At 36.2% G+C, this 27,132-nt stretch overlaps 1 protein-coding gene across 1 annotated transcript in view; it reads right to left on the bottom strand.

Moving 5' to 3' along the window:
* LOC140172560 (piezo-type mechanosensitive ion channel component 2-like) overlaps positions 1-27,132 on the bottom strand; it is an 82,097-nt gene that overhangs the window by 4,920 nt on the left and 50,045 nt on the right. Inside the window, exons 8-20 of the mRNA XM_072195704.1 lie at positions 25,488-25,541; positions 22,045-22,062; positions 18,017-18,118; positions 14,936-15,151; positions 14,127-14,288; positions 12,963-13,107; positions 9,224-9,441; positions 5,758-5,906; positions 5,034-5,186; positions 4,716-4,841; positions 3,802-3,917; positions 3,005-3,171; positions 1,664-1,849 (exon numbers count right to left, since the gene is read on the bottom strand). Coding sequence (XP_072051805.1) covers positions 1,664-1,849; positions 3,005-3,171; positions 3,802-3,917; positions 4,716-4,841; positions 5,034-5,186; positions 5,758-5,906; positions 9,224-9,441; positions 12,963-13,107; positions 14,127-14,288; positions 14,936-15,151; positions 18,017-18,118; positions 22,045-22,062; positions 25,488-25,541 — 1,812 coding nt within the window. The remainder of the gene's footprint in view (positions 1-1,663; positions 1,850-3,004; positions 3,172-3,801; positions 3,918-4,715; positions 4,842-5,033; positions 5,187-5,757; positions 5,907-9,223; positions 9,442-12,962; positions 13,108-14,126; positions 14,289-14,935; positions 15,152-18,016; positions 18,119-22,044; positions 22,063-25,487; positions 25,542-27,132) is intronic.

The raw sequence follows: 27,132 nt of genomic DNA on the forward strand, positions 1-27,132 counted from the left end.
TTATTATGAGATAAGAACTCAAAATCTATGCATCAAATTTAAAATTGAAATAGCAAAAGGAAACCCAGTTTTGTTTGGCAAATTTTGATGTCTCATTTGTCTTAATAGCCCAAAATTTGTTGCCATGGCCTTCAAATGAAAAAGACCGCCATTAAAAAGTTGCACCTAAACCCATTGAAAATGTTGCTTGTGTTGCTAGAGTGCCTGGTTGTCACTGGTCACCGCTGGCCATCCTTGATCAGTCATGTAGAGAAGGTAATGGTACACTGACTTGATTAGCTTATTAGTGGAACTTTTAAAAATGCATCTTTTTCATTCAAAGAGTCACCATGGCTACAACCTTTGAGCTATCCAGACAAATGAGGTATTAAACTTGGCAGAATTAACCTGGGTTTGTTTTTGTTATTTCAGTTTTTTAATTTATATCGTACTAAAGGTACTTTTTGGTAGGCGTTTACTTAACTAACTAGAGAGAATGTGGTAATGAATAAACAGGGTTTGTATAGGTATTCACACATATTTAAGAAATAAAGGGTAATGCATTATCCTTTATCACGAAAATAATGTGTCGAGACAGTAAAAGCGTAAATAATGGGTGAGGCGTAGCGAACCCATTATTTAAACGTTTTACTGCCGAGGACACATTATTTATGTAAAGGATAATGCTGCACCCTTTATTTCTATTCTATTACCACAAAATAGTGCGATTTAAAGAGAAAATATCACATTTTTGCCCAAATATTTCAAGTTGTTTACCTCAAGGTGGAGAGCCTACGCGTAGCCAAAGCGTAAGTGATAGCGAGTATTGCAGAATGCGTAACCAAGCGTAATGCTTTGCGTAGAATGCGTAACATACTGCATCGCGCTTTACTGTGCGCTGTGATGCGAGAAAAACATACAGTTCGTTGCCCTGGCCACTTTATTGCTAATTAATGGGCTTTCACGTGACGTGTTTCAACAAATCACAGTGCGCGATTTTGAATAATGGGTCGTGGAGGTAATAGAATTGAAGATATACGGTCCACAACTTATAAGTTCCCCCCTAATACTTAAATAAAATATTTTACAAAATGTAAAAATATAAAAAGATATGTATAGCCCTAATTGTTTTACACATGTGGACCAATTTATAGCGTCACACGTCATTGCGTTCAGTCACAATGGTTAATTGTGTAAGAAAAGAGGCTGTTTTAAAAGTTGCACCTGAGTCCATAGCATGGCCTACTGTATTGTTTGAGAGCTGACTCCTATGGACTCAGATGCAACTTTTAACACTGTTTAAAACAGTCTCTTTTTTACATAATGAACCATTGTGACTTAACGCAAATGTGTGACGCTATAATTTGGTCCATATGTGTACGGCTACCCATACCTTTTTACACGTTCGCAAATTTGTAGAAGCAATAATTGGCAAAGAACTTGAAGGCACAAAACAATCCTTCATCTGCATTCTCTCTCTTGATGGTAGGAAACACGATAGTGTCCTTGACCTTCACAATGTTATTCTCATGACGATATTGTCACTGATGGAGAACCACGATGCTGTGCAGCATTAGCATTAAGATGATTTTGTCTAATATTTTTCGATTTATTTTTAAAAGTATTTAGGGGGGAACTTATAAGTTGTGGACCCTACATGATATACCACATATAGGTTTCTTACATTGTTTGTGTCGTTACAATCCATGACCCAATCTTCCACCGGCACAAGATGAAGCTGATATACCATCTTAACAAAGAGTACAGCTGATGCCCACAGCAGAGTAAACATTGTGGCCAGACGGTACAGGCTTGGGAATGGTATCGCCAGGAATATAAGCAGGATCAATACGCCGTTGACTGCTGATACCTGAGAGGAATTAAATCAAAGACTTGAAGCTTATGATACTAGCATTTTCTTTAACTATACACAATCAAACCATTAGGCACAACTATTAGGCTATTCCAGTTAACATTCATATACCCCCTATGGAAGACATAACCTTAATCTCCCATGCAGGGAGTGTCAATTTCAAATGAAGTCACCATTGGTAATCCCATTTGAAATTCACACTCCCTGAGTGAAAGATCATGTCTTCCATAGGGGTTGTACGGATTTCAACAGGAATAGCCCATTGCTTCAATCTTGGGATTGACCATCGCTGCTGCATCAATACTTGATCGTTAATAAGTTATTAACAAGTTATCTACTAATTTAATCAGACTTAATGGTAAAGTTTTAATGGTTAATGCCCTATCCTTTACACACAAATAATGTGTCGGAGGCAGTAAAAATGTAAATATTGGGTGAGACGTGCAGCTGAACAGTTTTACTACCGAGGGTACATTATTTGGGTGTAAAGGAAAAGGCAGCAACCTTTATTTACATTCTTTTACTGCAAAAATAGTGAGAAAGAGAAAATATCACCCTTTTGCCCAAATATTTGAAGTTGTTTACATCACGGTCAAGCGAGTACGCATATCTACAGAGCAAGTGAGAGCATGCATCATAGAAAAATTTGAAAGCTTGCTTATTGCTATATCATCTACAGTGCACACTTTACTACATTCCATACGCAATCAGAGCACATTATTTTAAATATAGTGCTTTCACCCGACATGTTTTGACAAATCACAGCATTAAATTTTCAATAACTGGCAGTGAGAGTAAAAGAATACAGAATAAACACATTTGTGACCATCCACCACGAAGTGGTAGTAAAGTCGGCTCTAGACCATTTTCTGTTTATTGCAGATTTTGTAACAATGTACTTTCAGCTTTAGAATGACACCTCAACCAGCTTCATCTGACATCTGGAAGTGAAGTTATAGTTCATCAAAGGTCAAATTTCTTATATATTTTACATAGAAATCCATATATTGTTTTTGATTGTATCTCAAAATGGTAAATGCCGACTTTACGACCAGTTTGTGGTGGATGGGCACATTTGTCTTGCATGGCACAATGATGTGTACCCCCACCTGTCCCCCTACCCCAGGATCAAATTTGCACCCATCTACTTACCTCCTTACAGGCCACAATCACAACAGTAAAGAGGACAACCTTGACCATGTGTATCTCCAAACAGCGCCATATAGCTCTTGTAACCTTCCCGTAGTACTGACGTATACTGCGCAACAGATACCTTGTATAATGCTTCAGTTTGGACTTGGTTCGTTTCCTGGTTTGAGCTTCATGAATAACATAAAGTAATTTTTTTATAATTATTGTCATATACATGATACACAGAGAATTAGAGAAGGAGAACCAGGACTCGACCGCCATCTTGATACAGGCATGGAGCAAAAATTGGGTGTATTCGTTTTCCCCTCACAATGGCATCTGTTATCATGCAAGTGTGACATCGCATAGAAACGTAATTTGACATGCTTCATAGTGAAACGCGTCAATTGCAAGATTGTAAAGATGAGATGCAGAATTGTTTTTGTTTGTCTCCGCGTACCATCGGCAAGGAGCCAAATACCCCCAATTTAATCCCCATAGCTGACGACGGCGCAATTGTAGGTGGCAGTATAAGGAGCCCCGATTCCCCTTAGCAAGGAACTAAATACTTATTGTCTCTATTACCTGTACAAGAACTTAGCGAACTGATCCTGGTTGCGATGGTTTATTGTGACTTGAATAGGGTGTGTGCTGGCTGCAAGTCCCTGATTGGTACTAAATGGTTTATATGGTGTATCTTGGGCCACAGTAGTCAGTGAATTCCTGCAAAATATGCAGAGGCTTGTGGGTTTAAGACTGTGCGTAGCACACAATAAACCACTGCACCTTTTTTACCAGGACTGATATGGTATACTTACGTTTGTCAGTTTCCTCTCCTTCCTTTGCTTGACCTGATCCTCCTGCTTCCTCTATGGCATCTCCTCCTTCTTCTTTACCCTCACCTTCATCCTTCTCTTCCTTCAAATTACCAGGTCTGTTAAAAAAATAGTAAAATCAGAGATGTAAGTGAGCAACAGATCCATTTCTTGAAAATCGACCTAGCCCTCTGCTAGGTGGGCCAGCACTTGCATCCAGCATGTGTCCGGTAAAGGTGAAAGGGGTATCACACTTACTAGACAGTCAATGTCAGGATTGAAAAAAAAAATTATATGTCGGACACTCAATATCAATTTTATGTGTAAATGGTTCTGTGTTTGATGTGTAGTTGGTCCTGTACATACATTGTAATGAGGATCATGTCTAATCGGTGCTTGTCCATTATGATCATCCTGCATAATACAAATACCATATGAAGAGCTTGGTTGCAAAAACCCCTTACATCCAGTAGAGCAATTTTGAGACAACATTAAAAAATCATCAAAATAATCACTGATATAAGGGGGTTTGCAACAAAAGCGGTTTTTAGCAGGATGCGTGGGGAAGATGAGCACACCCCCTTACATCAGTGATTTTTTTTGATGATTTTTTTATGTTGTCTCAAAATTGCTCAAGTGGATGTAAGGGGTTTTGCAACCAAGCTCTTCATATGCATATGAAGGTCACATATCAATATTCCATGGTAATTCCTGTGGCATTGTGGGAAATGGTGCAATGAATCCTATTTGTTTGTCTTGGTCTGTCCTTATTAAATTAATCTTACTCAATTAAATTGCCATAAAAATGTTGTCAAGTAATGGGTTATAGTAATACATATAAGTAGATAGGCTTTCTCGACGGGAATTCATAGTAAGTTACAGTATTTCTATGAGTATGTGGTTGGTTATAACAGTACTGGTGCACCAGTTCCTTGTTGGTTGAGCTTTTGTCAGATGTGTTTCGGACTTCATCAGAAGTGTCATCAGAGGTGCCTCTGACTTCATCAGGACATCGGAAACAGATCTGACTGGCTGCATCAGAACTGTGATAATCAATGGTGTGCTCATAGAAATCAAATAACTTAGTGTGAATTCCCATTGAGAAACCTACTTATTAGTATTCAGGTAACTTATAGGCTTGATTTTTTGATACATTTGCACTGGTCTTTAAGTTTGAAAAAAAAAGAGAGCAATATTTGTGAAGAAAGTACAATGAAAGAAAATAAATCACTCACTTGTATCCTGATGGCTTAATAATGCTCATAGTCAGAAAGTGATCATGATAGTAATGAAGCTGCACCATGAAGACGATGATGAATGTTGTTGGTATCAACAGGTTCACAAGCAATTCAGATGTACTGTATTGCATCAGGCCAAGCTCCGCCAATCTGTATGATGGATAAAAATGATGGTTATTAATCATGAATGGGCTAATCCAGTTGAAATCCACACTACCCCTGTGGAAGATTTTAAGCAAAATCTTCCACAGGTCTCTCAAAGGGTGTGACCAGATCAACAGCATCGTCCCATATTTCCTCATCAAAAGTGAGATTTTGGTATCAGAAGAAAGCTCATTTTCCTCATTATCTCGGTAAAATTTAATGCCCAAGATATGTTGCATTTAAAAAGCGTGAACAAAAATGAGGTAACCACAATCGGAAGTATATACTATCCTATTGGGCATTATTATACACATTTTTGCTTCTCATATCAAACTGCTGGAACAATACAACTCAAAAATTTTGAAATAATTTGGTTTAATGGTAGGCCTCAATGTAAGATAGAAAACAGATCATTAAAAAATCTGATCATCCCACTTTAATATTGTTAGACCTGACACGTTTTCTAGCTAAATTATTCTAAATTTGAATAAAATACATCAAAATTTATTCAATTTTAATTAAATGGGATAAGCACAGGAGGACTGTTACTCCCATGATTATATGATATTTAACTTACATTTCTTCTGTTAACATTGTGTTATTGGTCCAATAGCCAGGAAAGTCTTCAAATTGGTAGGTATAGATGAGTGCTAAGGTACACACCGAGTAGAGCACCACAATCCAGGCAAATGGTTTGGAGATGAACCGGAACAAGGTAAAATTGAGCTGAAATGCAAGATCATATGATTGTCATCTAGGGGTCACGTCAGCGCAATATATTGCGTGAATCACGCACCAAAACCAATTTGTAAAAATATTCGCTCACAAATTTGCGTCTGCAGCTAGTACGGGGTGAGTTTTCATGCACGGAAAATGAGTGACAAAGAAGAAAATTATGTAAAGAAACAAGCGATGACCACGCCTGTCGATGAAATTCTGGTTGCCAGATCTTGCGTTATACATCCTTTTCAGTTATTTTCGTTTGGTGTGATTTTCTTGCACCATTTTTTCTACAAGTTTGAGAGAGAAGTATTAATTAGGATGACCCAGTTATACAACGAAGGTGAAAGTTCTGTGGGCATGAAATGCAATGCAACAATCCTGAGCTGTCATAGCACATACCACAATAGCAGTTGAGTGGGATGTTTAATGTTGCTTCTTCCTCCCATTTTTATGTATGTGCTTCGCCAATGTGCACCATATTTCTATTGACCAAACAATTATATAGCCACATCCATAATTTATTTTTGTCAAAATCTATGGAACCTGGGTCCAAGTCATGGCATATAGCTGTTACAAAAGCAAGGGAATACCCCACATGGACTTAGATGTATGTGGAATTTCCATGTCTGCTTCTATCTGTCACAAAACTATCAAATACTTGGACATGATTAGGAGGGCACCCAAATTGTGACCCAGTGTCCAGGTCAGTACACTGCTTGAACGAAATGTGGGCATTTTCTTTTGTATCCTCCAAAAGCAGATGGCATCTTGACAGCACATGTATCGTACAAACCATCAATATCTTTTGAGAATTGATCTCTTAGCAGTTTCTGACCAACAGATATGATTGTAACTGTCAATGACTCACTTTTCAAAATGATCTCCAAATCTTGCGAAAACAAGCGGAACTCTGGTTGCAAACCGTCATCATCATGTTGACCAAAATTAATATCAGGAAGATCATTGCTCTCGGTGTCAGAGACTACTATTGCATGATCACTGGATGCTTTTGAGATAGCAGGTGAAGATTGTTTTGTTGAAATATTTCCGCGAGGATCAGATGCTTTTTGAGTAGCGGGCGAAGAATGTTTTGTTGAATATTCCCACAAGGATCAGACGCTTTTGGGGTAACAGGCAAAGATTGTTTTGTTGAAATATTTCCACAAGGATCGGATGCTTTTTGAGTAGCGGGCGAAGATTGTTTTGTGGGAATATTTCCATGAGGATCGGATGCTTTTTGAGTAGCGGGCGAAGATTGTTTTGTGGGAATCTTTCTTTGAGGATCGGATGCTTTTTGAATAGTGTATCGCAATCAACTTGTGCAAGATTTACAACCACCTATCGCCGGCTATATCCTATGTCATCGGATGTCCCCAAGTTTTATGGATTACCCAAAATCCATTAAGGCTGCTTGTCCCCTCCGTCCCATAGTTTCCAACTCGGCCAAATTTGTGGCGGATCTCCTTGCACCTTTGGTGGGGAAAATCGGACATTTAAAGAACAGTGCAGACTTAGTGGACAAATTGTCCGGTGTTATTGTTAGTGAGGATGAATGCCTTGCATCCTACGATGTTACGGCGCTCTTCACCAGCGTACCTGTCGACGAAAGCATCAACCTAATTCATGATTTATTATCCAATGATACCACTCTGTCTGCTCGCACCTCACAACAGATCACTGATTTGCTTACTGTGTGTTTGAAAACCACCTACTTTGTCCAAGGTCAGTTCTATTCGCAATGTGAGGGCGCTGCAATGGGCTCACCGGTTAGTCCTTTCATCGCTAACCTGTTCATGGAAAACATTGGCTTTGTCATCTTTTCATTCTCCGCCCGCATTTTATGGTCATTACGTTGATGACACCATGGTGATCCTAAAGCATTCAATGGTTGAGGATTTTACCAATCACCATAATTCGGTTCACCCAGCTATTAAAGTTCAACGTTGAATTTGAGCAACACAATAAGATTGCCATGTTAAACACTCTCATCAGCAGAAATGCAGACGGCAACTTCGCTTTCAGTGTGTACCGAAAAAGCACCCACACTGACCAATATTTGCACTTCAACAGCCATCAACCATTGGAACACAAGTTGAGTGTCATACGAACATTGAAACATCGTGCATGTACCATCTCCTCCACCAACGGTTCTCTCAACCAAGATCACATTCAGCATGCTCTGTCAGTCTGCGGTTATACCAAATGTGCTTGGGACTGGTCCGGCAGCTTCAAAATCACTCCCAAACCCAAAATGCAGAACTCTTCTCCCCAGCGGGCAGTGTCACTTTTCTGTACATTCAGGGAGTTACTGAAGGACTTAGCCGCAAGATATGCAAAGCGGGAGTTTTGGTACATGTCAAGCCTACCAACACCATCAAGAGCATGCTTGTATCACCCAAGGACAAACCGTTAAAATGTGATCACTTTTGTGTTGTTTACCGGTATCAAATGCAGCAATTGTTCATCCTAATACATTGGGGAAACTGAACGCCCTTTAGAGCACAAGAGGGAGCCCTCTTCAGTTGGAACTCACCTCAAGTCAGAAGGACACAAGTTTGATGAGTCCAATGTCAAAATCTTGGACACTGATTCCAGATGGCTACAAAGGGCATTAAGGAGGCTTACTACATTGCAGCTATGGATCTCAACCTCAACCAAGACAAGGGATGACACTACCTGCCCCCGTCTACAAACCGGTCATCAAGTCACATGACTCCAGGTTTTCCCGTGAGTCACATGATTAGCTTTACTGCTCCCGTCACAATTCTGATGAAGTCCCATGGATGTGGTAAATTGTAAAAAATAAAAAAGTTACTATTTTGTTGAGAGCACTGTTTAAAATATTCATTCTGCATAACAATTGCACTCCTTGTTCCAACATTCGAAGAAATTCATAGGTAAACAAGATTCCGTCATTGAAATTGTGCACTCCGTCTTCATATTCTTGATATCGAAAGAACACATTGCATTTCGGGCACTGCTTGACATAGGTGCACACCAGGGGCCGCGTTAGCGCAATATATTGCGTGAATCACACACCAAAACCAATTTCTTAAAATATCCACACACAAATTTGCGTCTGCAGCTAGTACACAGTGAGGTTTCATGCACGGAAAATGAACGACCAGGTAGAAAATTATGTAAAGAAACAAGCGATGATCTACCAGACTGTATATATTTTCCTGTATATTTGGTGAACAAACCAGAGTAATTAAAAATGTACACAGTTGTTGATTGATGAGCAATTGATTTTTGGAGCAATTGATTTTTGACCACAATGAGGGTATATGAAAGAAATTTTACCAATCTTTGCATCTTACCACAAAAATATTGACAATGATGAGGAATAATCCCATGTAGATGATCTTAAAGATGTCCACTTTAGCCTCAAGGCTGACAATCAGGAACATGGCACCACATAAGAAGATCCAGTACTTGGCGAACAATTTCATCACTGTACCGCCAATGGCCGCCATAGTCTCACTCTGACCGACGTCGACTGCCTCGCTGCCGCCTTCTTTCATCTGCTCCGTCAGAGCTGAAAACAACCCAAATATAAAAACGTTTGAACTTTATTTACTCTTGACACAAACACTCTATTAATATTGATTAATCAACAGACCCGATGAATCAAACACATACACAAGCTTGCTTGAAAACAGCCTACATTTGAGAACAAGAGGAAGCCCCACCAGCGCAGTTCTTCTGGGGTGAACAAAATCTGCCAGGTTATCAAATTAATCAGTGAAAATTTTTCTCTGAATTTGACATGTGCTAATTGATGCAATAACATTAAAACATATAGCACTTGCAAATTCAGAGATAACCTTGTCACTGATTAATCTGATAACCAGGCAGGTTTGGTTCACCCCAGAAGAACTGTTCTGGCAGGGCTTCCTATTTAAAACACCTTTGTATGATGTTAGGTAACACTGCCACTTGAGAAAGAATGTTAAGATTTTTTTTCTTTAGTTTCCTTTTAATGGAAATAATTTCTATCAGTATCAAGAGAAACAAACACATGCTCCAAGGAGACCGTGAAATTAGATGCACTGTGAAGAGAAATAATCACATAATAACACAAAAGACATAAGGATATACAGCAGATAAGACAAACAAACAAACAAACAAACAGTCACACACACACATTAACAACAAAGAAGACGTACAATGAGGCAATCAATAACTGCAAACCTATATTTTTAAAAATATTTCAACAAATTATGAACAAACAAACAAACAAATAAATAAATAATATAAGTACTTAGTAAACATGCCCTAAAATTTGATTCTGGGTTCTGAAAATACTATATATTTCTACATACCGGTCACGGTAATATGATATTAAGTTTAGGAATATAATCATGTTCCTTAATTAAATAAACATGCCCTAAAATTTGATTCTAGGTCTTTAACAAGCAACATATTTCTATGTAAAAAAAGGTATTAAGGGAAAAGTATAATATGAAAATGCATGTAAGTAATTAATCATGCATGAACATATTTTGCTATAATATTCAGGTCATAACATACCGTTACCAACACTAACATCATCAGTTTCTTTTGGGGGGCAATTGTCATAAACATAAAATCAAACAAAATAGCCATTAGTATCAAGTTTATACCTTATGATTAGTAATAATTTGTTGATGTATATGGACTAACCCAAATTGTTTTTTGTTGAAAGCTGCATTGTAGTTGTGTGCTTACAGACAGACCTACAAGGGCTTGAATATAGGACCTATGCAAAGTTTCCCTAACTTTTTCCGATGACCAAAATTTCATGAGAAAATATGGTGCGACCCACAACATGTTGTTACTTATAGTGGCATACCGGGAAAAATTACCAAGGAGCAGTTTGAAATATTGTCCCGCTCTGGTACAAACATGTGCAAGAAGTCACAGTTTTATTGCCAAGTCGGCCGTAATAAGGTTAATTTGCAGCCAGGAAGGCAAGTTTGCGCCTTTTTTTTGCCTTTTTTTTACATTTCAGTCAAGGAGAAGTGCTTGCCCCCCCCCCATAGTTTGGGAAGCTCTACCATATGCAATAAACCAACTGGAATGGTAACAACAATTGAAATGATGGCCATCTTAGATCCTGTGCTACAAAGTATATCAATTTTGTGTTGTTTTTGAAGAATTTATTATAGACAGCCCTGAGTAAACCAAAGAATGAAGCTAGCCACTCACCAGATTTATTGTATTCATAATTATGTTCCTGTAGTGTCTACCACAAACTTCTCGTAAAGTTGGCAAATTTGATTTTGAGTTACAGCTCAAAAATGTGCATGGAGGTTGTATTCATATCGGCATGAATTGCAAAGTTCAATATATCTCCGCTTTTGGATATCGTTAAATCATATATCATTTTAAAGTTTATGACATATGCTTTTTACTTATGTAATAAAACAAAATTGACAGGAGGCCAACTTTGGGAGAGGTTCGTGTAGGACGGCCACATTATGTTGTAATTAACAGCAATGGTGGACAAATGTTGAGACACTGTAATATTGATAAAACTGAATAAAGGTCAAATTTTTATTAAAATGTTTCCCACTACTTTGTCTACCACTGCAGTTGATGTTAATTAACTATACAATAATCATAATATCTGATAAAGAGAGGGGTACTAATTATAATCAAAATATTTAATTCTTGATCATGAGAGCATGTACCTCTACTGTGCATGCTGTGTCAAGCACACTTTCGTGGAATACCACACTCGCGACCTATCCCTGACATAGCCTAGTGATGGCTGTATTCAAAGACCACAATTGGTTGGTTCTCAAAAAGCCACACTTTTCAATACAAAATGGTCATTGCGTTGTATGCTCGATGCAAACATCTGTATCTACCGAGTGGGCTCACATGATCGAGAATTAGATATTTTGTAAATAGTTTTAATATGGTAAGTATTGATGTGTTGTGTCCTTCAATTATAAATGACCCCATTTCAATTGTACTTGTCACTGCAATCAAAGTGCTGTTGTCATCAAACAATAGAGTTAGTATTTCACCCAAAGCACATGTATTTCAGTTGAAATTTCATACACTCCCTACATGGACGACATGACTTTAATCTCCCACACATGGGGTGTAGATTTCAAATGGAGTCACCCATTTAGATAACCCCATTTGAAATTCATACTCCCTGCATGTGGAAGATTAAGATCATGTCTTCCATAGGAGATGTAAGGATTTCAACTGGAACAGCCCAACATGCTTTTATCATTTCACACATGAATCTGAACCACCCATTGGGAAAACAAAACAAAACGCAAAAACAGTACTATCTCTAACTCACCAATATAACCTTTTTTGGGAACAAATGATAAGCATATTGGAAAACAACAGAAATACCATAAGGTAAAGGTAAGAAATGATAGGGATATGTATGAATAGATCACTTTTTATTTCCCTGATTTCTATTCAACACATTTTGGAAGCCTACATTGAAGTTAACATAATATACTGTGGAATTCCATCTATAGGCATTATATGCTTCTAAATTAGTTTTTTTTTTTTTACGAAAGAAATGAAAGGCAGACACCCTCCACAATAACAATACAATAGATCGGTTTTACAATAATACATGTTTGTACAGCCTCCTGCATCAGTAATATAGTTGCTCAAACTCAAAATGTTTTTGTGATAGTATAAAATCTTCCTGTATGTTATAACTGCAACTGGTAAGGATTTCCTTTCATGCCCACAAATATATCAAAATTCATAAACATTTGATGCTGTGAAAATGTGGAATCTTTCCACATTTATGCTGTAAAAATAATTAACCTAAAAGAAGTCTAAGGGAAAGATTTAGATATCATCATAAACTGCTGCACACCCTGTTCAAATGAAAATTAAGTTTGCTTAAAGTTGCTTAAAAAGTTACCCTTTTCAGAGTCTTGATTACCAGCAACATAGCTTGAGACACCATCACAGTGTCTTTATTCAGCGTAGTTCTGAAAATCAAGTTCTTAGGAGCACAAAATACAACTATGTCACAGATAAATGTACAATGTTTACAAAACCCTTATTAATCTTCCCCAATTAACTAACCTGAGACTTCCTCTTTTGGTCCAGAGAATATCATGCCAAATGGCTGAAGGGTCATGCCGCCAGATGATTGCTGGGTGACTGAAGCCAGTTTACGTTCCCGTAAGAATTGACGCAATGTCAACCAGAACATGCAGGTGTAAAGTAACTGAAATGCAGATAGATTACCATGTATTTACTGAGACGAAAGATTAACGATCATGGTAATAAAATAAAATGGTTCAAAAATGGTTGAACTTTCTTTCTTACGACAGCGTTCAAAATCTTGTCACCATATTGGCGGCCAAAGTGTGTAAAAAGTATTTATGGGTGAAAACAGTGATAAAGTTTATGTTTAAATATCATATTTAGGGTAAAATTACATGTAGATTCATTTTTTAGTACTAAATACTGGTATCTCATGTGTTTTTTGAGAACAAAATTGATTTTGGGTCCTTTTTTCAAATATGCTATTTTGGGAAATATAGATTTCAAATATGCTATTGTACCTATTAAATAATTAAATATTGTTTTATGAATTACATTATTAGACAATAGTATGTTTGTGCCATTAAAACAATCACTTCAAGTATAATTTCTTTAATATTTTCATAATGTTTACCCAAATTTGAAGTCCCTGTGACAAATGATTCCCGAAAATTGGCCACTTACGGTAAATTCTGGGTTCTGAAATTCATAAAACTTGATTGAAAGATACTAGAAGAATTATTTTGCCCTTATTTTATTCAATTTAATAAGCTACATTTTCACCATTTTGGCCACCCCAAACCATTTTGGCCACCAAATGGTGTCAAGACCTTGAACGCTGTCTTACTGAATATCTGTTCCAATCTCTCTCTTAACCCCCCCTGGACACTACTGGCCATCTAACAGCATTTCTGATTGGTTGATAACTTTAAATGCTCATTTCAATTGCCAATTATGACTAGACTTTAAACTATTTATGGCCAAACTTGCATTTGCAGATGATCTTATTAATACCCTCCTTGGTTGGTTCAAAACTGGACACAATATTCATTTTGACCAATCGGCAGGTAGTTCTCATGAAGTTAAACGTGACTCACCTGGACACCAAGTGGTATAAAAGGAATATCATAGTGCACCAGTCCAATCTCTCTCAGATTGAACTTGCCATGTTGACTTGGTAGCTCCTCTTTCAGATCCAACCCATATATAAACTGGATAATGAGGAGACAGATGGCATAGAACACCAAGAGTGGCGACGTGTAAAGGGCCTTTTTCCGGTGGTTCCTGCGGGACGATCCAAATGGCGCAAGCCCATAGCAACATGACAAACGTGAGCCAACTGTGATATGTGATGCTCCATGCCTGTATAATAAGCAAATAATATCTGAAGGTAAGTTCCTTGACTCATTTATTGAACATTCTTAGTCAGTAGGAGTGGTCTAGTTCATAGACACATAATCTGATTGGACAATCGCATAATTTCGGGTGCCGTCTATCAGGCCGTAGACGACCCCACGTCATCATGATTGTTGGTAATGCGTAAAAAGCTTGTGGAGGTGCGCATATATCTTGCGTTGTTTGCGTAGACTAGTGCTGAATACGCGCATGCAATAGCAGTACGCACAACAGAATATGTGAAGTTGTAAACAAGCTTCGTTCATTTTATAATAAGGGGTATTTTTATGACGGTAACTTAGTTTTTGCTTAAAAACAAAATAGTTTACAGTTATTAAAATGATATTTAACTGACTAAGAATAAGAATAAACGATAGGGATTTTTGTTTTTACTATTCTCTACCTATGATAGAAGACAGGCAGGTCCAATATTTTTATCGTAGTGGATACTACTCAAAATATTGGACCTGCCCGTCGTCTATCACACGGTAGAGAATAGTAAAAACAAAAATTCCTATCGTTTATTCTCTAAATAATGTTCTTGTTTATGTCGTCTGGTGTAATGCCACCAAATTTTTATGAAAAATGAAAATAAAACAAATCTGTGTACTTACCATCATAAGTATCAAGGCTGCCAGGTAACATTGTTTTGTGCAGTACACCACGAAGGTACCAATAGGGCTCAACTTCCCGTCATCCCGACTAAGTACGCTGGAATGCGAGGGTGCCCTTTCCACATCTGCTCGTTCTTTGACTTCTTCAGGTACATCTTCTCCTTCAGTGGTCTCGTCCAATGCTTGGTAGGAAGCTTTACTGCCGCTCATCAGACGCTATGGTTTATTCAAAAGAAAATTTGGAATAAAGTGAATTTGCTTCAACATGTAAGACGATATTGTACATTTCAAGTTGTCATTCACATACTCATTTTAGGGGAAAAATGATGACAAAATTATGATTCAGATCAATGATGAAAGTTTGAATTTGAGATGTATACATAGTGTATTCATGTACTTACGGAAGTAAATTTTCCACTAAAAGAATGAAAAGGGGAAAAGGGCTTTCTTTTTATAAGTTTTCAAGAAGATTAGGGCTCTATTAGTAATGAGAGAAGAAAGAACACATGAGACTAATGAAATCTATAATGTTGAAAACAAAATAGTTGGCACACTTCTGGGGGCACTTGACAAAATATTGCAACTTCTCATTGCCACCAGTGTTTCCACTAAGGCCATATGGCAGATGCCAGAATTGGTGCAAAGCCTTCCAGGAAGAAAAGACAAAAAGAGGTTTTTAGAACAGTTGGAGATTTATTGGGATTTTTGTCCCAAGCCTTGGGCCAAAATATCTCAATAAATGGTGATATTGATCCAACAATAAAACCTTGGTGGGAACACTGATTGACATTTCACTATTTTGCATGTCTGTGCTCAATGTGAAGCAGAATCTCTGCTCTTTGCCATTCCCTTCTCACTCCTCAATCAATTGGCTTTTCTATTTGAATTCCATACACCCCATATGGAAGATATGTTCTTAATCTCCCACACAGGGTGTGTAGATTTCAAATGGAGTCACCTATTAAGGTAACCCCATTTGAAATTCACACTCCCTGTGTGGGAGATTAATGTCATGTCTTCTTATAGAATCGGAATCCACACATTGCTAAATCATTCAATGGGAAAGGCCATTGCAAAAAACTGCAGCAACTAAATCTACATGTATGAACAATAATCTACACATGCCTTTAAAAAATCTATGTTTCATTAAATTTAAAAAATATTTTAAAGTACATATCAGCTTGATAGAGGCATCGTAAGGCTGTATTTTAACCAGGGTCAGTAATTTGCAATTAATTTCTTTATAACATAATAATTTTTGACAGAAAACTTCATAATGGCTGTCCCAATTCTTGATAGCTACTTGATGGAAAGTGTTCAAAAGGTTCAGGTACAGGGGTCATCATATGGGGGAGGAGTCACTGAAAATATTTCTAAAAAATGTTAAATTTTCACTTCTATTTTTCTGTGTACAACACCATGCCACTCTAGCTAAATTATGGATGAGAAGTTAATGTCTTTAATTTGTCAATGAAATTGATGCATGCATGTGTTAGATAGGTCTGAGGTAATTAACAATAATATTTATTACATTATGTTAAACTCTTGTCAGAAAAAAATGCCTACCTGATATTACTTTAATAATGCATGTAACCGTATATTGTCTAAGCTGTCTTTTGAAATTGCATTTAAATAATAATTAACTGTTAATGGCTGTGTAAAAGTTTTAATGTGTTTGCGCAAAGCACATTGGGTCAGAAATATGGATGAATTCTATGTTAAAATGAACTATAATTCATTATGAATTGTCATGCAGATGGTAAATGCAGATGGTTCAGAAGTGGTCTCTTTTATGGAGGCCACAAAGAAACAAACAAATTCCACATCCCATTTTATATTATTTGTTTATTCATTTACTTCCACTGTTTTACGGTACTCTTATTTAGTTGACAGCTTTCTCAAGAAAACCCTCCTGACAGTTGTAAATATTTCCTAATAAAAGCAAAGAATAACCAAATTAAAATGTGACAGAAATTGTATGTTAAATGGCTTCAAAGGAGAAGGAGTGACTGTCCCATTTGATAACTGAACCATGCAATAGGATACAGCTGTTGTGATGTTTCCCATATGATTTAACCCACATCACAAGCACCAACAATATCAATTGGTGTAATGGACTAAAAATGCTTTAATAATTTTTATTAACTTGACTGGTTTTGTTTTTTGTTTTTTAAAATTATTAGATGTCAACTAAATATTTAAGTTTTAAAATACTCTGTTGTCCTAAAACAACTCAAGTTATTTGGCTAATTCCAATAAGTGTCAGTTGGGACAAAAACGCTTTAAAAAAATAATCAGGTTTGAAAAAAAGCTAACTAAATTCATTTAAAACGATTGTATTTAATGGCTTTAACCCTGTCACACTAACATGGTTAAGTAACGAGTTGGATATGGAGCGTTACACATATTAACCGTATTGTCCTTCACATCTACTTCATTACTAAACCTTGCTAATTGCATGTATTAGAGGGTGGGGCACTTCAAGGGGTGTCTGCCCGCTATGTCAAAGGTTTGCTATGTGGAAAATGAGGTTTGCTATGTCGAATATAAAAAAGATTACCTAGGGCAGGCCCTCTCAACTGGCTACGTGTGTGCCACTTGTGGCGCTTTGAGTCAGTCAAAGTGGCGCACGGTAATTTTAATGTTTTCACTTATCTTGAACAAAAAAGGTGGACCATTAAAAAACCTTAAAATCCACTGGCGCTGCCCCCTGGACCTCTGTTAAAGCACCACTGCACCTTACCCTCTATGCACACGTGCTACCCTGCAAAGTCCTCCCTTGACATATTGGCACTTCATGATCACTAAAATTGTCCAGTTGGCACTTCAAATAAACTATAGTTAAGAAGGCCTGGCCTAGGGTTAAGGTTAGGTTAGGGCTAGGGTAAGGGTTAGATTCAAAATAGCGAACCTTATTTTATATTCAACATAATAAACCTTATTTTCTTCATAGCAAATCTTCGACATAGTAGGCTGTAATACTTCAAGGTATAAGGTCCAACTTTGCATGCTGTTAAATGCAACTGATATTTAGTAGCATGCATGCATTGTCTTGTTAATTAGACCATGCATCTTAGCAACCTTTTCCTTGTCCTCATCAGAGACAGGTGTCTCCTCATCCTTTGTTCCTGAGGAGTCTTTCCCCTCTTTGAACCCATTCTTCTTGGAATCTTTCTTCTGGCCCTTGTGTGTGAAAATGGGAAATGATGCAAAAGGGTGATAAAGACAAATGACACAAACCTACATGTAGCCATTAAGCATTGGTACTGAGTTGATAATTATTCCATAAAACCTGTTTTCATATCTATGTAAGTAGATCAAAGGGCACTTTTTAGAGCCACTAAATCTTTAGTATGAAAAAGCCCATCAAGCAATTCCACTTGCTAATAATAGGTAAGGTCTTCCAAATGGGGTTTCATATAATATTCAATACTGATAATAATAGTAAAGATCAAAATAATACCATTGAGAATCGCTCCCCCGTGATTCTAAATAGATCAACCATTACTAATACTATTAATGGAGGATGGCGTGTTGTCTTTCAGAATACACTTCTATAAGGTAAAAAAAAAAAGGTTTATCTCAAAGCTCACGAGTTGTTTGAAAACAAATGCGAAATGCGATTTTTTCCAACTTGGTATTTTTATGGTATTTTGAGGGGAAAAAATTTCGCCAAATTTTTCTGGAAAAAACCTAAAAAAATGTTCCAAATCACACGATTTTACAAACGCGCGCGCAAGCTTTGAGACAAACCTTGTTTTTTTTTTTGCCTTAATTTCCGAAGTTACCTTGACCCTTTCTCAAATTGCTGATTAAATTCTACTTTACGCCCCAATAAAAAATAAGACTATTATGTCAATTTCTTCTTGGCTAGTATAATGTGCAATGCTGCATATGTTATTGTTAGCTATAATTGTTCTTGAAAAATAGGAAATGTGGTGATGACCAACTCAGTCAAGGATTTAAGGAGAAGATTAGATAACTATTGGCAGCACAAATTTGGATCTTTTAATAACCTATTTTATTTACCCATCATAAGTGTTGAAACTTAATTGAACAGGTGCGATAAAATTAAATTTCCTACACAAAAAGTAATTGGTAACTTGTTGATATCTCTCCCCCCTTCATATTGCCAGGAATAGCAATTATTATTAATTTCACATTGATGACGGAAATTTTAAAGGCAAGTCAAAAATGGACTATTTTTAACACATCACTCTATGATTACTCAACGTAATTTTTTAATTTACCCAGTACTCTCTTAAATTGACTGATTGAATAATCAATAGAAATTTGCTGTCCCGAATTAGGGACAAATTGTTTTTGACTGTATATACAGTAGGGTGATTTGAATTTTCAAACTTTTTTTCAATCAAAAGGAACGATTCTCATCTTTTAGCGATTGAAGTTAGGGGCAAATCTTTTTCAGTAGAAAGGATTGATTTTCATTGTTTTTCAATCTTTTGCCATCCAGAATTAGGGACAAATCCTTTCCAATTGAAAAAAGATCGAGAATAATCACTCTAAAAAAGTTTGAAATCTCATTCCAAACATTTGCAACACATGCCATTTGGCAGTGCATTCGGATTAACACATGATTGGATAGTGAAATCAGTCTACAAAAAGAGTCAAACCAAAAAACCATTTCAATCTATTTTTCAATCTATTTAGATTAATTTCTATCATCAATCGTTAAAAGATATTTCAATCTGCCTATTTAAGAGAGTATCGTACACTACAGCATACACCGCAAGACAAACCAACAAATAAAGCACAGTAAAGAAAATAGACACTCAAATGTAGAAAAAGAAAGAAAAACTAGACACATATGATACTACATGATGGGAATACAAACAACTTAGTTTTGAACACTTTCATTTGGTACCCAGACAAATTACTGTCATAATTTCTTGGCAACGTTAACCTATGTATTATGTAAGTCACAGGTTGCAGTACAGTGAAAACCTTTGAATAGAACCCCTTATTTCCTATTATGCCTGGCCTGTTTAAAGCCCGGGTTTAAAGTTCTAATTTGTTTTTTCCTTCAATACATAACTATCTGCATTTTGAAGCATGTTCTTATTATCATTTCTCCGCTCCAAATATCTGGAAAACATATTAAGTTGGGAGCTGTGTAAAGTTTGATGGTATAGAGGTGGACATTGACTTGATTATATTTTAAGCCTACTTAATTGGGTTGCCCTTGTAAGCTTGCCTGGTCAACTGGATGGGTCTTTAAGGGCTGGGGATAGTAACATTTGTACAATATTTTTTCTGGGATATGAGAGCACATCAGACATATCGAATACATGCATTCTGAATACGAGGAATGTCCTTCTGATATCAAATAATTTTTTTTTTTTTAGATTTACGATATAATACAAATTTTATGGCAAATTAATAAATTGGATATTTGCCCTAAAAATGTTATGTCTTTTGGTGAAAAAATGTGTATCTTTTTTATGATTGTCTGCTTTTCCTCCCAACGCGCAGCTACACTTTAAGTACATATCATTAGATTTTAAAGTTTACTTTGAGGACTGTTAAATATCAAAAATATCAATTTTTAATCATTTGCCATGAAATGTGTATTATATCGCGAATTTCAAAAAATCAAAATTATTTGATATCAGAAGGACATTCTTCATATTCAGAATATGGCCCATAAAAAATACTGTCTAAACGTTCATACCCCATCCCTTAAATGACAGGATATTCAATGGTATGTTTTCTGTCAGAAGACCTTGCAAGTCTCCCACATGTCATATTCAAGGTAATTTGTGTATTATCTGAGTCTAAGTTTTGCAAAAAAAAAACTTTTAAGAGACACAGTGCACAAACATAAACACACAACTATACATGTACATTGCAATATCTAAAAGTGATGCTATTTAGCTTTAGGAGTTTGAAAAGCACAGATTCCAAGCAAGATTGAGACAACGCACAAATCAACTTTTTATCTAAAAAAATATATGGGGGAAAAATTTGTATGAAACTACCATGAAAAATGGAAAATATAAAAAATTTCAATTTAGGACCACTACTCTAAATCAAATAACATTTATTATGATGTTCTTAAAAGTCAAATATTGGGCTACCTGAGAGTTTGTGCCTGATCTGGCAACACTGGTTAATGATAAAAAAAACCATACACATCAATGCCATCTAGTCTAAACAATGCACAACACACAGATATCACAGGTTGTCCTCAATACTGATAAATTTACTTTGAATGATACTTCCTAAAATATCCATACTCAAAATGTGATATACATTATTTTAACTTTGTATAAGAAACAATGCCAGCAAGATTTTCTTAAAATATTATGCAAATTAGATTAATTTTGAAGTTCTAAAACATGCTACTCTAAATTTCTTGATCATACACCAAAATACCAATAATTTGATTTCTCTCACAATACATACAGTGAGTGAGTAAAGTCACTGCATCATTTACACAAGTTTTCACAAATTTCTTATGATGTGACTTTGACTCAAAACATCTGACACAATACGTTCAGCGAACTTCACAAAACCCACATCACCACCACTGACAACATATAAGGGGAGGAAGCATTCATCTACAAGCAACACAACATATCCACAGACATTGGACAAAATCACCAAAATTAAATTACGAGGCAGAAATCATAAAGCCTTATTTGTACAAGAAAAGATTGGTAACTCAGGCATATTGGCATGTCACGTGGAGGTCAGCATTGTGCGTGTGCATCGTTTAAAAGCACCAAAACTGAATGATATTGGGCAACGCAACCAAATGAACAACATCATACAATCTTGAAAGTATTTCTGTCAATACTGGAATTGGATTTAAAATTCTCCCCACACAACATAAATGATAGCCAGTGAAATTTATTCTAATGACCATCCAGGATACGAACCTGGGACCTCTGGATTACCAGTTCAATAATTATAAAGCTAATCACACATTTAAGACACTTTTTATTTGTGAAACCACCCAAATCAATTATTATGGTTCACTATACTCCCTCCTCTATGTGTGACATGCAAGCATGACAGAGTCCAAATCATGGTGCAAAACAGATTAATACTTGAGGATAATATTAGTAAGAATTCATGCAACCAACCTGAGCTTGCGCCTCATCCTGTATGAATGAATAGGATATATGGGAATGGGAAAAAGAGGAAAATGGGAATCCCAGGAATAAAGGAAAAACATGAAAACAATAGGGGCGGTTAATATTGTTTTGATACATTGGAATATCCTCAAGCAGGTGACATGCTGTCTAAATTCAAATATAAAGCAATGTCACTGTAAGTTAACACAGAGTAAAATTTGAATATATATCAACTGCTTGGACCATACAAAGTCTGACTGCATTATGCTGGTTTCATACTTTCTGCCACTTGCCGCTGAGCAGTATGACACTTCATCATGCCGCTTGTACTTTTCTACAAGCAGAGCGGCACACCGCTGAGTGACAGTGGCATAACTATGAAAGCCAATGTTGCCGCTCAGCATCACCAAAAATCTTATCAAATTCTCATACGTCAGAGCGGAACCACTCCCGAGTTGACTTGAATTCGACTCCTAGCGATGCTGCCGCTTGGGCAAAGCTGTGGAATGATCGATATATCAGCTTGTCGCTGGTCACCACTAGCCTTTCTAGTGCGATTGTGCAGTGAAGCAAAATCGTCGTCAGAGCGGCAGGAAAGTATGAAACCAGCATTAGCTGCCTGGTGCACAAATGGGTTAACTGTATAACTTCAGGAGCTAATGCAGTTGCCAATTGTATGCTCCAAGTGGTTGTTATATAGAATTTGAATGTACATCTGTTAACTACCAATAATGCCATTATTGGTTTGTTTCTCTAAAATGCCCCAGTAGTATAATTATGCCCTTTTTTATGTCCAGTAAAATGTCCTACAATGTGGTTTTATTGCTGCTTTGAGGATAATTGTTGGAAGAATCATGCTGGAAGACATACTCATATCAGTAACCAAAAATACCAGTTTAGTATTGACTGTTTGGAGCACAGTTTAAACCCAAGGGCATCAAGCATATCAGAAATGTATTTTTGTAAATCTGGTATTAATAATATCTGATTAAACATTTCAGAAATGTTTGATGCCTTTGGCTTACACGTTTACAATGCTCATACATGCACATGGACTCAGTCGTAATCAAGAGTAAAAGTGACCAAATTGAACTGTACTTAACAGGCTTGTGCTCCAAACAGTCAATATGTGGGTTTCATAAATATTGTGAATTTGGAATAAATGGAATGAAATGATAAGTGAACATCATACTATCATACCCAAACATGTTTATCTTGATCAGAATTAGGAAGGTGACACCCAACATATTCATTTTCCATATAACACTTCGATTTCTGAGCATGAGAGAATGATTGATTGCTTGAATGATTGATTCATGCATCATGCAAATCTTGTACAATGTTCAACATGTTTGATGCATGTTATGGTTATCATACACCTATATGTGCGAAGAATAAGATATACATTAATTTACAGGTTATATGAATTATTTTGATTTGAATATAGGCATGTGGCAGATTACAAAGCACTATAATTTTGATAAAATGGTAATAAAATGACAATGAAAATAAGTTATATGATTATATAAATAGAAACACTCTAGAGTGGCTCCAAGTAATTTTTTTATCACAAAGCAAAGCAAGTGGCTTGCATGACAACAAACTTTGGAAACAAAAAACCAAGAAAATGAGAAGAGCATTAAATGCTATACTATGCACGAAAAGTATCCATACACTTAAAACAAAAGTAATTTCTTGAAGATACTAAAACTAAATTACCAAATAAGGTAACCGATAGATGAACACAGGGTAGCTTATTAGTATGTCACGCTGTAACGAGCCAGGTACAAAGGGCAGCAGGAACCGCCCTGTTGGAGGAAATATCAAATTGTCACTCTTGAAACTCTAAATATCGTTTGACATCCAAATGCATAGCCTGATCTGCGCGCTTTACAAGTGTACATATTATTATTATAGCCTGGGGAAATAAAGTCGCATCATGCCGAATGAGGTACCAAAATAAGCAGAACAAAATTCTCCATCTATCGACTACTTCATTTTCTAATTTAGTTTTAGTGTCTTTAAGAAATAACTTTTATTTTAAGTGTACAGATACTTTATGTGTACAGTATACAATATGAAGCCGTATGAGTTCACTTTTAAGTCCAAAGATTTTTTAGCTTGCCAATCATGTCTACATGTTATTTTGTCAAAGCAAACTAAATGGATCTGCCCAAGCTGATTATGGAAATATCTTGATTGATTGATTGTCTCTCACCTCATCATCAACACCATTGCTCGTTTGCTCTAGTGGAATTTGCTCATTCCCACTACGCTCTTGGTCTGTTGGAATTTGCTCACTTTGCTCATCTGGAATTTGATCTTGTTGCTTAATTTCAATTAAAATAAACAAGTATTACAAATGCAAAGACAAAAAAGTTTCAACGTAATTTTGAATTTTGGAATTGGTAAACATTTCAATTTTATTGGAATTTTGTTTCAAAATTCTGCTGTTCAGAACAACTTTATTTGATAATGTTTTATGCTTTGCCTAAAGCCACTCTCATGATGTTCTCAATTTCAGGCAAATTGACTGTAACATATATTACCTTGTTGCCTTTTATGGTTTGATTCGGTAAATGAACAAAATCAGTATTGCTCTCAAAAATATTTCTTAAAATTGGTGGTTTTACCCTTGGGAAAACATTTAGTGATAAATAACATGCATGTTTTGAAGTACCAGTACACGATGCAACCCACATTACACTGTGCAACACGATACCTCTACATGCTTGTATATCATATTCCATATTTAAATTACATAAATCGTGGTACATATACTAATATAGTGTTATGATTTGGCACGCCACACTATTCATTGGTGGAACACTATTATTGCATTTTTAGCATATAATAATGCTAATTAAATTCAATACAAATATCAATTGTGTCATGTTATTACAATCTGTAGTTAATAGTGTGCAATTTTAGCAGTTTTGATGCTTTAAAGCATTAAAGCATGGCGTGCAATGGCATATGAAAACTATGCCATATGGAACTGCCCAAGCCAGACTATAAGCCAAAATGGCATCATCCAATGGCAAATTTCAATAACCCCCATTTAAAAGAATCATATCTTAAAAGTTGACACTAAATTAAAGAGTATGAGTTTTTGTACCCAACATGTTCAAAGTTCATTTTATGACTGTACAAATATATTGGGGTCAATGACCTGTGTCCCTGACAGATGAGCATTATTTGATATCCTAGTGTGTATGCCAAATCATCAGGGCTATTCCAGTTGAAATCCATACATCCCCTATGGAAGTCATGACCTTAATCTCTTACAGAGGGGGTGTAGATTACAAATGGAGTCACCCATTTAGGCAACCCCATTTGAAATGCACACTCCATGTGTGGAAGATTAAGGTTATGTGACCCACAGGGGGTGTATAGATTCCAAATGTAGCAGCCCAATGACAACCACTTGTCCGAGTTAACAATACCCATACCTCTCTTTCTCCTTCCTTTTCCTTCCTTTGCCTCCTCGGAACTTTCTCATGTTGCTGTCAAGATTATGCAAATAGGGAGGGGAAAATAAAAAAATTCTTATTAGAAGTGATAAGACAACATGATTCCAGCAAACACAAACATGTTTTTAAAATGTTTAACATGTCTTGATCAAAATTCTATAATAACATTTAAATAATGGGCTATATAAAGGTCATGAATATGTGTTTAAAAACCATTAAGAAAAAACATTCCAAATTTTTAGAATGTTGTCAAAATGTTATTGTAAAATATTTTTGGCGAACATATTTTGTCACCACTTAAATAACATTATGCCAGAATGCTTCGAAAAATTTCATTTTTAAAAATTTTGAACCGTTTATATGTACCCCACATATAACCTGACATTTAAACATTTTCCGTAAAACATTTTGTGTTTCTTGGGATTGTTCAAAATGCCCCAGTTAGTTATCCGTTTAAATGGATGAAAAAGAAAAATCTCAAGATTTGTAACACTAATCATATCTATATCTATTTTGTATCTCTATATCCCTGTTTTTTCTTCCATAGGGACAAATCCCAAATCATTATACACCATCCTTTTTTGTATGGTGCAAAATATGAGGCGATATCATACATGTATATCACCTTTTGGGATGCAAATCTGTTATGCAAAATCTTGATCTGAGATTCATCCCTTTGAACACCCATGATGTGTAAGGCAAAAGCTATCCAAAATGGGATATTTTCAGTATCAATTGAAATTCATATTTCAAGATCTGTGATGAATGCGTCCATGTCAAGCCAGAACAATACTAACGCAATGACAGACTCATCATCTTTAAGGTCATTTGACTTCAGAATTCAATATCATCGTTGGGCAAGAATAACCTCTAATGTGTCATTAGCCACTGAACATGTTTCCAAGCAAAACCTACTATGTACCCTTTTGGTTGTTTTGTTTTAATCATGTTCAAGTGCCACAAATAAGTAAGAGGGTTTTTCCTGTCCAACGACGATATCAGGGAGGAACAGCCGCATTGACCATTTATTCTTTCATCAACTCATATCATGTTTTGTTTTGACTATGATTTTGGAAACGCAAAGATGTTTTAGAACATGGTAAAACTGTTTTTTTTTTTGGGGGGGGGGGGGTCAAAACTGTTTAATAACATTTTAATGTCGCTATAAAGGTCATAAAAACATTTTTAAAATGTATGAAAAAAAACCAAAATGTATGAAAAAAAAACACTACAAAAACGTTTTTGAAATGTTTTCAATGTGTTATTGCAAGACATTTTTTCGCAGTGTTTTACCATAGATTATCAAAAATAATGGTTTTACCCAAATATTTTGTTTAAAGTAAGTGGTCGCAAACATGTACACTTTAAACTTGGGTAGGCGGACAAGTCGACTGCAGGAGTGACTGCTTATAGTGCCAGACGTGGGTAAGTGCAAATAGCTGCCCTGTGATATTTGGCAATTTACACAAAGTATATTGTACTCATCTAAAACATGGCAGCTACACATAGCAGCTACTGCACTTTACCCACTTCTGGCAATGAGTAGTCGAAATATACCTTCGTAATTGTGTTAACATTCAATATAGCCAAGACACAAAATTACAAAGTGACAACTGCCTACAGG

Source organism: Amphiura filiformis, chromosome 16 (genome assembly GCF_039555335.1).
Source record: "Amphiura filiformis chromosome 16, Afil_fr2py, whole genome shotgun sequence".
In the NCBI taxonomy this organism is placed as follows: Eukaryota; Metazoa; Echinodermata; class Ophiuroidea; order Amphilepidida; family Amphiuridae; genus Amphiura; species Amphiura filiformis.